This window comes from Microchirus variegatus, assembly GCF_963457635.1.
Source record: "Microchirus variegatus genome assembly, chromosome: 8".
NCBI lineage: Eukaryota > Metazoa > Chordata > Actinopteri > Pleuronectiformes > Soleidae > Microchirus > Microchirus variegatus.
The window spans coordinates 21,350,353-21,364,144 of NC_139809.1; the positions used below are offsets into that span (position 1 = coordinate 21,350,353).

General features: G+C 40.4%; 2 protein-coding genes across 2 annotated transcripts; one reads left to right on the top strand and one right to left on the bottom strand.

Moving 5' to 3' along the window:
* Window positions 1-406: 406 nt before the first annotated feature.
* LOC310930525 (glycine cleavage system H protein, mitochondrial-like) lies at window positions 407-5,755 on the top strand. Its single transcript, XM_083893545.1, has 5 exons — window positions 407-536; window positions 939-1,021; window positions 1,953-2,016; window positions 2,884-3,015; window positions 4,551-5,755. Exons 1-5 carry the CDS (start codon window positions 410-412, stop codon window positions 4,646-4,648), a joined length of 504 nt encoding a protein of 167 aa, XP_083749671.1. The 5' UTR covers window positions 407-409; the 3' UTR covers window positions 4,649-5,755.
* A 274-nt stretch (window positions 5,756-6,029) lies between these two features.
* LOC310930520 (deoxyribodipyrimidine photo-lyase) lies at window positions 6,030-11,929 on the bottom strand. The gene is made up of 9 exons (XM_083893540.1): window positions 11,690-11,929; window positions 9,747-10,368; window positions 9,348-9,659; window positions 9,079-9,251; window positions 8,916-9,000; window positions 8,592-8,824; window positions 8,282-8,476; window positions 6,677-6,902; window positions 6,030-6,584 (listed from the first exon to the last, which is right to left on the bottom strand). The coding sequence occupies exons 1-9, from the start codon at window positions 11,918-11,920 to the stop codon at window positions 6,040-6,042; spliced, it is 2,622 nt and encodes an 873-aa protein (XP_083749666.1). The 5' UTR covers window positions 11,921-11,929; the 3' UTR covers window positions 6,030-6,039.
* Window positions 11,930-13,792: the final 1,863 nt, after the last annotated feature.

Genomic DNA, 13,792 nt, shown 5'->3' on the forward strand with positions numbered 1-13,792 from the left:
CTTAAGGGGGTTGTCAAATTTCTGCACATAAACCTTCCTGAATATTTCATGCTGGACACTTAATTGTGGAGTTATCAATAATAATTAACACATATTGTTTTTGTAAATATGACTGACCAGTGGAAGATGTCACTTTAAACACAATTACCTGAGAAAACAGAGCCAACAACTTCCTCTTTATTGTTCCTAAAAATAGTGAAAAGCAGGAGCCACTAGACTATAATTCTATATTTATTATAAATGTGTATTAAAAATATAGTAGTATATATATTGTGTATATACGCCAAATCTACGTAAAATACAATAACCTGGCATCCTGACCAGTGGGAGGCAGTAGAGCGCCACGGTTGCCTCCAATACGCCACAAAGAAAAAGTCCAGCGCGCTCTCGTCAACATTAAGCGACAAAGATGGCTGCCTGCGGTCTGCTCCGCTCCTTGTCTTCTAACTTTGCCTCAGCGGTGCCTTTACTGAGACTCTCGGCGTGTAACATTTACATCCGGAGAACGCTCTCATCGTCTGGACGGTTAGCAGCAGGTATTTTATCGCTGTTGTTGTGTTGCTTGTTATGTGACATTTACTGTAGCTTCTGTGTGTGTGTGTGTGTGTGTGTGTGTGTGTGTGTGTGTGTGTGTGTGTGTGTGTGTGTGTGTGTGTGTGTGTGTGTGCGCGTGCGCGTGTGTGCGTGTGTGTGTGCGTGCGTGCGTGTGCGTGCGTGCGTGTGTGCGCGTGTGTGCGTGCGGGGGGGTCTCTATGTTGTCCTCATAGAGACCATAACATGGTCCCTAATAAGACAGAACTACATATCTGAGAATAATTGTGTGTGTGTTTTATTTTTATTCCGTAGTTGTCAAACTGACTGTAAATAATCACATTTAAAGCTGTATTGGGAAGCTGTGTATGTTCTCACTTTGTTGTGTTGTTGTTTTTTTGGTGCAGCACTTAAATTCACTGACAAGCACGAATGGATTCGAGTGGAAGACAGCGGAGTTGGTACCGTCGGTATCAGCAACTTTGCACAAGTAAGTCTATTGTTAGTGAGTTTACTCAAGACTACACTTACATTAAGGTCCAATCGCAATGTCCCCCTTAGATCTTGAAGTGGAACTTGCAGGTGTAGTTGCCTTTATACATTTATTCTCTAGAGAGCTCCCTCTACTGTTTTGGAGTACATGTATTTGATTGTTTAGTTCATGGAATATATTGTGAACTTCAGCACACAAGAGCTATTGAAAGTAATTATGGGTTCACAGTGTGTTGAGCTAATGTCAGCAAACATTTCATCACTTCTTCTTTTTACTTTTATTTGTTTTTAATTCTAATTTTAGTTTTTGTTTTAAACTGAGCTCTTACTATTCCTTTATTGTTTTTATTTATTATCATATTGTGTGTGATTATATTGTATTCAAATAACTGTGCAGCACTTTGGTTCAACTGAGGTTGTTTTTAAATGTGCTTTATAAATAAACTTGACTTGACTTGACTTGACTTCTGCAAACAATATCACTATTAAAATTATTTCTTGAGAATAATGGATCCAGAATGTTTTAAAACTTGAGTTTAATTGTTTTACCTTTTGATTGTCTTATGTCCTGTTTTTTGTTGTTGTTTTTAAATCCTTGCATTAGTTTATAGTAAATATTCCGATGGCATCTTCAAATAGTAAGATGCCAGATGTAGCTCCTTCTTGCATGAATTTCTATAATAATTCAGAGCTCGTTTTAAGTTTTTAAATTGGATCACATTCACTGTGTTTATACACTGTGTTTATATCTCCACACTACTCAGGAGTTTTTGAATCCTAAAGACTTATTTCTAACAATGAGCCATAATAGCTTCAAGTCTCATCAGTCATGGTTGTTCTCTCTCTCTCACACACACACACACACACACACATACATAATAAATTATATGTTGTTCCTATAATAATGGCTGTTTTGTTGACACTTGCAGGAGGCTCTGGGAGATGTAGTTTACTGTGAACTGCCAGAGGTTGGGAAACAACTCGCACAGGAAGGTATGAATTTGTAACTCTTTTTTCACATCAGAAATTTTAAACAAAGCTTTATTTTGTTTTTAAATATAATATGTAAATAAATAAATATATATGTATACACACATACATATTACACTGCTGTAATATATCTATTATCTAACAATATAAAGAGAAAAAGTGAATTTTCTGGCATATTTATGAATAGTAATTAATCTTTTGGCAGCCCTAAAAAATACATATGCATTTATTAAAAGTATTTTATATGTTCATCTATCAACACTCCTGTAGGTGGCAGTAATGAGGCTTAAGTGCTTGGTGTCACTCACCATTCAAACACTACAACAAGGAAATGTTGTTGCTGCTGCTGCTGTTCCAATTGCAATGATCGTATTTTATATAGAGATTGAGAACGGGCCACTGTCCTGTATATTACTATATTGTATTATTGAGTTCAAGAGATTTTGAGCAAAAAGAACATTGATGTGTCTACTTACTGATAGTCAATTAGCTAATGAATTCATTTTATAATTCTATGTTTTTTTTAGTCAATAAAATATAAAAATAATTAAATAAATGAAATGCCAAACTGTATAAGTAGCAAACACAGCAATTTAACATATAATGATAATTAATTTAATTAATGTTCTAGAGGGAATAAATGAAGGTACTGAAGGTACTGTCTTGTCTGATGGCCACTGGGATTAAGGAAATTGAGAGCTTTACAGATTGTTCCAGAGCCAGTCATTTCAGTTTTAATGTTACGTCAAGCCTTAAACTAATGTTCCTGTCTTTAACTCAATATACTGTAATTTACCATTCCCTTGAAAGGACTTAAACTTTAATATGAATTTATTTATTCTTCACTTCTTCTTTAAAAAATAATCACAGATGAGTTTGGAGCGTTGGAAAGTGTGAAAGCAGCCAGTGAACTTTATTCCCCTCTGACTGGAGAAGTTGTAGAGGTCAATACACGACTGGCAGAAAATCCTAGTCTTGTCAACAAATCCTGCTACCAAGACGGTAAATGCACAAACACGCACATAAAACACACACAGTGCTGTACATGTAGTGTACATGTACTGTTAATGAATTGTGACACAATTGTGAAATATCATCTCCACAGTTTTTCAATAACATTTTTTTACCTTCTAAAATATGGTTACTGCAGTCTTACTGCTCGAAACTGTGTTTTAATGACTAAAACTAGAGCACTGAAATTAATTTTTTTAATTATTCTTTTGAATAGTTCAGCAGAGGGCAGTAATGCAACACCACATAGAAACAGTCACTTGCATGAGTATGGTAAATGATAAATACATTTTAACTTTAACTAAGTAACCTGCACTAACCATCTTCATGCTACATGTGAAAACAAATGCCTAAAATATCACACATTCAAAGTTTATTTTTTAGGTCCAGAGTGTAACATTCAGGAAAACTCTTGACAAAAAATGATGGGTTTTTTGTGTATAATTGCTATAAAATGTACATTGTTGTTTTTCTTGAAAGCCTGTTAAATGTATAAGGTAAAGGCCTTTTTTTAATGAGACCAACATCTTGTGCTGACACGTTTCTGTAGCAGCCCAAACTTACACTTATTTAATGAAATGGCTGCTAGTTTTGTGCTGAAAAGGTAAGTAACAAAACCACCAACATTCAGGTACAATACAATTTGCGTACAGGGCAAAAAGGTTACAGTTACAGTAACACCAACATTTGGGTATAACAGTCACAATTGGCTCTTAAAAATAAAGGTAACAATATAAACAACATTAAGGTGCTACAGTTGTAGCGGTACCTCCTGTTCAGGACCAATCAGCTCCCAGGATCCACCTAGACTCACACACACATCTTATTCACTCTATCACACACACCTGCTGCTCATCTCACTCACATGCAGACACATACACACAAATAGAAAGCGGTTGAAAACCCTTAAAAACAAACTTTCAGACTTCAATCGATCCTAAAAGATACTGTTAGCCAGTACAGTGAGGCAAGTATCAGGAGTGCAAAAGCCACATCATAGCATTAGTAATGCATTTGTTGTGCACTGCTATGGAAGCGCATTGGAGTAATTATTTCTGTTTTTCTGAGTAATTAATTTTTGGTCTGTTTGAGTATTCATATCACTGTTTTTGTATCCTATATGATATATTTAGCGGAAATTTCTTATCCAAACAACCAATGATTTATATTGGGAAATCATGAACATTTACTTTTGCATACCACTATATGTGCGAGCAGGAGTCACCATAGGTCTATGGGAGTCACTTGCAAGGACAGACATTAGACAGAAAAACAGGGGGGAAAAAATAGTCAGAAAAACAGAAGAAAAAAAAAATGAATTACTCAGAAAAAAATGATTTCTTTTTTTTCCACAAATTAATCCAATGCGCTTCCATACACTGCAAGATGTCAAGAAGTTGAAATGTAGAAAACCAATTGTAGTTTGTTGATATTAAATATATCACTTATGATAAAAATTGAGTTGAAATACTGTGATGCATGGACCTTGATGCATATCTAATATATCTGCCTTATATTAACTACAGGTTGGTTGATGAAGATGACCATTGCCAACCCCACTGAGCTGGACACTCTCATGGATGAAGCAGCCTACAAGAAATACGTCCGCTCCATTGAAGACTAAGCGCTCACCTCCCAATGAGTTCCTCACTCATTTCAAACACCACTGGCAGGGAGACGTATTTGTCAGGAACAAGTCTATGCTGAAATGTAGAAGCTCCCAGTTTGCTGACCTGCCAATGCTGTAGAATCATGAGTGTTCTGAATCTTTTATCTCCTGTTAAATACTGACAATGCCAGTCTGTACTGACTGAACCTTCAGTGTTGAGTTATCACAATCTCAAAGCCTCCAAACAGAAGAGACTAAGACCCTGTTCATACCTGTTATTTACATCTGTCCTCAGTGATCTAATCACAGCGGAGGTCCTTAAATTTGATATCCAGATGTTGGAACCCTGTTAATACCAAGTCTGACCAGGGCCTAAGGCTCGGAAACCCAGTCATGCGCAGGCATGTGATGGTATGAGATTGTGACAGTTTCACGATGTTCTGTGACATTTCACAGCTGACTGACGGCTCATACCAACTCAAGAGAGTTGTCACACAATCTGAGTGATCCACTTGGTTTTTGACAAGCAGCTTGTACCATGACTTTTTATTCCACGGTTGTACTTTAAAATCTGTCATCAGGCAATGCCTGGTCCCAAGTGATCAAACACATTTTAGATGTGGTTTCAGGACTGTATGATACTGGTCTGCTGGTTGACAATAAATTGTTACACTTCTCAGCACCCCTTCATTAATCTAATTGTAACCACCACCTCAGTAACACTGATCAACAAATTTTATTTTGTTCTCATTTTTGACTCCGTTTTACTCACTTGACTTTGGACACAACCAATGTCCTTCCTGTGGACATGTCCTTCCATACATGTAACATGTCATAAATGTGTATTTAAGGCCAGAACTAATGACGTGTGGTCACAGAAACCTATCCAGAATACATTTACAAGATATAAGGGGTGAACAGTCATATTTAGCTCTACTTCTTATTGGATCACTCGGGACATAGGAGGCCTTTAAGTCAATAGAAAAGTTTCTCAGCACATGATTTAAATTTTCTGTGCCAGGGCATTGTTAAACTTAAAAAAGCACTTTGTTATATTCAATTAAATTGTATGGGTCAACATTGCAAATATGACAGCTACACTGTAGACATGCAACCTGTTACGTGGAAATTAAATGGTTCCTTACAAATATGTAGTCAGTCTATTTTTATTACATTTACAGCCACATGTAACAACGTATTTGTGAGACGTTTGAAGTGTTAGTGTTCAACAATTCAAACTTTATTGATAAAAACAAAAAGATATAGATTGCTTTGAACATATTATAATAGACCAGCTAGTATAACAGCATTCTGTTCAAAGTCTTTTTTTCTAACATTAAGGCTGTTAACTGTCTGGTTTCTTTCAACCTGTTAACTTCCAAGTCTCGATTGCTTTTCGATGTTACTCATGTGAGTGAAGTAACTGGCCCTCCAGATACGATGGAGAACTTGTCTTTGACTTTCGGTGTTCGTCGGGCTCTGCTGGGAGGTGCAGGAGGCCGGGGAAGCCCCTCCATTCTGCGATGGTCGCTCTCCAGCCTCTCTCTTCTCTGTGCCCCCTCATGCAACACACTGGTGGTGAAGTCCATCTCGTTAAGGAAGGCAATGGTCTCGTCCCTTTTGCGGCTCACATACCCCTTCAGAACGGCATTGTACGGATTTGAGGCTGCGTCTGAATCTGGATCTGCCAGCTGATGTTTGAATTCCATGCGAGTGATGACGGGCAATAGGAACTGCTTCCCTTCTGCCACAATGACACCATTCCCCTGTGACGGACCAAGGGCCTCTGCGACCAGGCGAGGGGGGAGAGGCACCAAGTCACAGCCTGTGCGCTTGTCCACGTACTGCCCGAACCTTTTGCGCACCACAGCTACATCTTTCAGAGACTGACTCCTTCTCTCCTCCAGGTCTGTAATTACTCTCTCCGGATATGTCTGGCCAATTACAACACCTAAACGGCAAGTGAGCAGTGAGCAAAGTGAAATCACAATTTTTCATTTCCACACAGTTGGCAGCAGTTGGACATGCAGGCACATTTCTCACCTGCACGTCGAAGCATGGACATGGGACATTTCCATGGCTTGTGAATAAGCTCGTCAGGCAAATCCGCAAGTTCGGGACACCATTTCCTGATGTAGCTGCCATAGGGGTCGCAGGTCATGGCTGCGTCCACGGGGTGCATGACAAAGTTCCAGTGGTCCAGGCCACACATGCCACCGTTCTGCCACATCATAGCATCTATGGCAACATCTGCATCCACGAGGGTGTCCTACAACAAGGAAATGTCAGATTAATTCAGTGCACAGCACCTGTATAACTGCATTTTCCCCAGTTCACCTCAGTGTGGTACAGTTTGAAACAGTAAACCCTGATATGGCTCGCTTTTCCACCTCGGAGTGTGTGGGTCAAATGGCAATAGTTGCGTCACCTATTGCCACTGACGTCAAACCAGCTCAACACAGTGTAGCCCGCCAATGAATGACAAGACTATAAACATTGCTCAGTTCTGACCATTTGTACTAGTTCTTCTGGCTTCTCCCTTTAGGGGTCGCCACATCTGCCTCCAACTTGTCTTCTTTTGTTACACCAACCATCCTCCTTCACAACATCCATGAACCTTCTCTGTGGTCTTCCTCTTTTCCTCCTGTCCAGCAGCTCCATTTTCAACATCCTTTGTCCAATATCGTCACTCTCCATCTGCACGCGACCTCAGCTGACATTATATGCATGGTATCTTAAAAATTTTTTGCACATTTTGTTGCAAGTTGTGACCGATAAATACACTCATGACTCTTATCATTATTCTGTTATACTTTAACAATATGCCCAGCCCATACAGACCAGCAACCAGCCAGAGTAGAACATGAGTCACAACATTAAGCAAATTAACCTGGTCTTTTCTTCCAGGCTTTAGAAACAAATGCCCTAACCTTTACCTGTATACACTCAACTTAAACATCCATCCCATTTTGTCCTCATCAGTGCACGAGAACATTTCAGGGTTTTGAGAATACATGTCATTCAGTGAAGGTGTTCGTTAGATCATCAGAATGAGGAATTTACAAAAGAAAGTGTGAACATTATTATAGGGGAAGGATTCCTGTTCTTAACTAGGTAACTCAGGACCACAGACTTCTTCTTCATTTATTTGAAAATTAATTACATAATTAAAAACTTAATTAAGGTTTTAATAAGATATCTTTTTGCAATTTTTCTTCAAATTTGGCCAGTAATTCCCTTCTAATTGTGTTCATGCTGCATGCTTGGTTACTGCAGTAAATAATATTGTAAATCAACATCCTCTAAAATAGCTTCCATCTCTTAAATCCATCGAGAATTGTGTGATTTATTCCAAAGGATCTTAATTACCCTGTTTTCTGGCATAATAACGATTCCACAGCCATATCATTTCACATTTACACCTTATTGACCTAGGAATCTAACCCATATCACCCTGAACTGCCAGAATTTATGACATTTATCCTGTATAAATCTGCTGTCACTCTCTTAATACACCCAGATACCTAAAGCATAAATTAACATGGGGGAGACATGCATCATAGAGCCGTAACAACCAGTATTTTCAAATATCTGAACATCATAATATACCAAACTGAACCTAACAGCGTTCATGTATGCATGTCTCACCTGGAACCAGCAGTATCCTTCTTGCCAGGGCAGATGGAGATAAGCTATGAGAAAAGATGCCACTACGTGTCTCATGTAGTTGTTCATCCAGCCTGTCAGCCATAGCTGCCTCATGGCCGCATCCACCAGAGGGTATCCTGTTCGACCACGCTGCCAGGCCTTCAGATGGCGACGGTCAGTGCTCCACCGTAAAGCCTGTAATTTCCAGTAAATTAATATTTCCTTGGTGAGAAACATTGATTTTCACTGTACCAGAATTGCTAGTATTATCTAATAGAGAAAATGAAGGGTAGTTGAACCATAAAGCAACCTTGTATGGAGGTCTGAGGGATTCCCATGGGAGGTCAGGAAACAGTGTTAGCTGCCAATAAGCTAAATCTCTCCAGGCCAGTTTCCTTTGAAACTTTGGGGATCGACAGCGTGCCCTTTTGGCGTCCCACAGTAGCCAGCGTGGGCTGAGCTGTCCAAAGTGAAGGTAGGGAGAGACACAGCTAGTGTTGGGTTCATCTGCCCTGCCTGACTCTTTTTCATACCTGTATACACCTAAGACAAATGGATGTAAATATGAGATACTGTGAAGTCAATGTCGTGAAACATTTGTACAAACATTTGTACAAATGTGAGTTCATCTCACCATCTTGAAGAAAAGCTTCTAACCGGACATGTGCTCCTTCCTCACTGAAATCCCAGGAATTACGAATGTTAGCTGCCCAGTCAATCTGAATGCAAAGATAAACACAAATATTAATAGAATTCTGGACTTGGCCAAAGACGACTGCTCCTCTAGTTTTACTGACCGCTGAACCGTCCTTCCTGTGGGGCATGCGCGCCAGCTCGAGAGTGTCCAATGAGACACCCTGAGGCCAGGGGGCAGGTGTTGGGAGAGATCCTGGAGGTTCCAGAGGAGCCCCAAGTACAGATGTTGGGTTCTGTCTACAGCAGCTCATGAAGTGAGACACTGAACCTATTCCTGCGTCATAGATGAAAGCAGACACGTTCACCAAAACTGACAATTTAACAATCTAGCATATAAGCTCATTGCAACATGATCACATTTGTGACTAACCTCTGAGTCCCACACCCTCAGTGCTGACAGAGTATGGGTCTCTGATACAGAAAGAGTTGAACATCCTACATTGAACACCACCTTTCTGCAGAGCTGACACCACTTCATCGTCCCTCTCCTTCAGCCAGGGCTCATACAGCGCATTAGCCATCACTGTTCTCGCCCCAGTCTCTTTTACCAGCTCTTTAAGGGACTGCAGTGATGATCCTAACCCATTCCCCACTCCATCTGCTTTCAGGAAGACAAGGTGGCTGCCAATGCCCTCCAGAGATGATTGGAGATGAGACAGAGCTTGATGAAGCCAATATTTACCTGCAGATAGAAGAGAATACAGTATGTTTACAAAAAAAAGTTACATTTGATTAAAAGTATGGAAGAGCTGTGAAGAAGCATACTCACATGCACCCCCCATGGCCACAGTTTTCCCAGGCCCCTCCTCCTCATCGGGGCTCCAGATGAAAAGGGGAATGACGGGCGCCCCAATCTCCAGAGAGCCAATGAGAGCAGGGTTATCACACAATCGCAAATCCCTCCTAAACCAGAGGAGGACCGGTGCTGCTGCTGACGGAGAGCAGGGCAAACCTACAACCTGCTGTCCTACTGCTTGACGCCGCTTCCTTCTGTTTCTAGATCGTTTTGTTTTCCCTGACTGAGTCAAATCTCCCTCTTTAGTCATATCATCACCTTCTAAATCTGTCTCTTGTTTGGAAAGTGGAGCACATGGTGTGGAGACGCTCACAGTCTGACATGTCGCTGGTGTCTGTGTGTTTTTCTGAAGCTCAGTCTCTTGGTTTTTCTTCAGTGGGCATGCCATAGCCCAGGCTTCATTGTTTCTCATGCCAGCTTTATCTGTTAGCTGTGTGTTTCTGCTTCCTTGAGGCTGACCTACTGAGGTCAGCTGAACAATCCGACTGCTGTCAGTCTGTCTGTCTCCAGGCTCCTGGACTGAGGTGGGCAGCTGGTCATCTTTCATCTCCAGTACAGAAAGAGCCAACGCCAGTTCCAGTTCTTCATCTTCGGTCTACAACCAAATCAGAAGAATTCATTATTACTACTACTAACATGCAGAAATAATTCCATAATAATGACTTTGCATTGTGGACAAAAATAATGTTGTTAAAGAAAACTAAAACATATAGCTTTAATTTAAGTTAATTTTCACACATTTATTTTTCACATTCCCCTTTAAAGTTCTAGTGTAGAGCTGAAATTTGATCAATCGATATAAATGAAAACACCTGAGTGTGCAGATGTATTTAAAGTTTTTGAAAGGCAGTTTTGAGCATAAATGTAAGGATATTGACGATATTATAGTTTAAGATTGTTGGAATGTGAGTTATTGTCTTCTGTTTGCCATTAACTTGTGTACATACAATAACTTACTATTTTCTTGATATTGTATTACAAAGCCCTTAAGTGTGTTAACTCTTTAATTGTCACGCAACACATTAGTGTAGGAATAAAATGAAAAAGCTTTTAACTTCATGACAGGAGCTAAAACTGCTAACATTACAGGGGACCGTACCTATGTTCCCCGGGTCTTATGTTCCCCGCTTTGTATGTGACCGGGGAACATAGGACCCTTTCTCTAACCCTAATCCTAACCCTACCCTTTTTTTTAAAAAAAGGGTCCTATGTTCCCCTGTCACATACAAAGTGGACTTTTTGGGAAAAACGGGGAACATAGGACCCGGGGAACATAGGTACGACCCCCATTACAGGAGCCACAGTGAGGGGTTAGACCTCTGCTGATATTTCTCTGGGAGAACAACAACAAAAATGGCTAAAATTTGGGCTGAGAGAAAATTTAAAATTTAACACACAACTTGGAATAGCGTCAAAAGGATGTCCGCTCTGTGCTATTTCTTCTAAAATAGACGTAAGTTACATACGACTAACGCACCTGTTAGCTAACACGTTAGCTTGACAATTAGCATTATCTAAATATTCATTAACAATAACGTGACAACGGGAAACGCCACATTGTGTTTGCAAATACACTTCGAATAGCAAAATGGTTAAAGCTAATAATTTTTTATTTATATTTTCCAATATCGTTACATTTCTTTATTATTATTATTTATATGCATTTATTTATTACTCAGAACAGTAACAGTATGTTCCAATGGTCTCAGACCGGTTGATTGCACCCTAATTCTTAGTTACCAATAGGTCTACAAATATTCTTGTCGTTTTACTATCAAAATGTAAACACAATATAATGTAGACTTTATTTTTATATACACACTGTCCTCTCTCTGACTGTTGTTCTTGTCCATTAATTCAATTATTATATGAGCTCAGTGAGTAGAAATACTTATTCTCATCAGATATTCTCAGACCTTAGAGAAGTAGTCCTGGTAGATGGAAGTGAGGCCGGAGTGCAGGGCGCTGTTGGCCGTGGTCAGAGGCTGGATGAGGGTCAGGAAGTGGGAGCGGGTGTCCTGGTATCCCAGGACGGACACACACATCGCGAATAAGCCCTCTGGATCCTCTCGGCCCAGCAGCACTTCCCTCAGCAGCTTCCTCACAAAGGCTCTGCGGTCCATTCCGCCAGTCGCTGATGGAGGCATCCTCGGGAAATGAAAGGTCTCACACACACTGCACCAGTTACAAAACAGCTGATAGTGAGGTTACACAAGCCACGTGTGTCTGTTTTGTAACCTGCTGTTTTAAAGGTTGTAATGTACAGATGATACCTGTAGGGGGCGTGCATGTCTAATGAATAAGAGCTACACTGTGAAGGGTTGACGATGAACTTCATAGCTGCTTTAACATTTAAGTAACGGTTGTTTGGATTTAAATAATTTGTGCACAATTATATTTATTATATATATGTATGTTAGCTTTCACATAACCTTCATCTTGATGGACATGTTGTCTTTTCAAATGCTTCCCTGATGTGTAAGGATGAAAAACAGAGCTGGTAGACAGTGATATTAGCATTCACACTATAGCAGGATTGCAACAGTATATGGTTGTGAGGGTATAGAGCAATATTTGTGACTCTTGTGGGTCAAACTAGATGTTTTGTATGGCAGACTAGCTCAACCTATACAGAAATCTATAAGTTCAAGACTTACTCATGTAAAATGTGATTAAAATTAGCTTTATGTACACATATGATAATAATTCAGGCCTCTGATGTGAGTGTGTATGAAAGGGTGATGTGTTGAAAGGAGTGGTATATGGGAAAGAGAGTGGGAGAGATTGAGAGAGAGAGAGGGAGAATCAATAGTGTTTAGACAGAGAAGTGGAGTCTAAGTGTGTGATCAATAGAGAGCAGAGAGGAGAGATTAGCTGCTTTTCTCTCTCAAACTAACACTGACAAATTGGTGAATTGGTGTATCGGCCCTTGGGCTAAACGGATTGACCTGCTGTTTCCATGTTCCACCGTGTACTGTCAATAAAGATCTGTGTTCGTTGTGGCTCTCAATGAAGAGAGTGAAGGAAGCGCAGGACGAGGGGAGGAAAAAAGGTGGATGCAAGGAAGCGAAACTGAGTAGAAAGGGGCCTATAAGAATAAGCAGCGGCAAAGAGCAGCTCAGGTGACCATGTAACCTCCATCCTTACAAAATGTCCACACCTCTGTCTCATTATCACGTGCGTGCACTCACATATGTGTCCTCGTGCACAGTGTTATAAAACCATAATAACGTCTCCAGGAAAATTAATGGAAAGACAGATTAAAAACTAAGTGAGGAGAAACGGGCCACTGGTGTAGCTATTTGCAACTCATAAATCATTCTGACACACCCACGCACGTGCAGACACACGCACACACACAGACACTCACACATATACTGTAATTAACCATAGGCTATTTACTCTCTCCTGCTGTAAATTAGACATGCAGACACAGTTATTACATTAGGGGGATCTACCATGCAGAATACTAACAGGAGGAGGAGGGGGATGTACACACACACACCCACAACAAGATGCACATACAAATATAAACACACACAAGCACATACATAAGAAAGAGGGTATGGAAGAATCATAGACTGACAGGAGTGAAAATGAAGCTGCAGCACAGAGAATAGGGGCCCCCAGCTCTTTGTTCCCCTGCTGCATTTCATTATCTGAAACGCCAGCCAACACACACGACTCACACACACACACAAGAACGCACCTCCCCCTTCCCTAAAGCCGTCTGCCTCCACTCCACATGCACACAGCACAAAAAGAGGAGGAAAAATAAAGATACTGCGTCAGTGCCATTCACCGGCATCTGGACTCAGTCATGACAGGCATGTGTGCATGGTCATCCTGGGCTGATTAGCTGCTCCAGAAGCTGCTCTGGAGGAAGCAGAAAGCGCTGTCCCATACATTCTATTCTAAAGCTGAACAATAGGTGATGAGGACTTGATTAAAGCAGGTATTGATACTCTGTCTTGGGTGGCTTGTCTCCATTTAGTTCATCTGAAGTTTTTTTCTCCCTG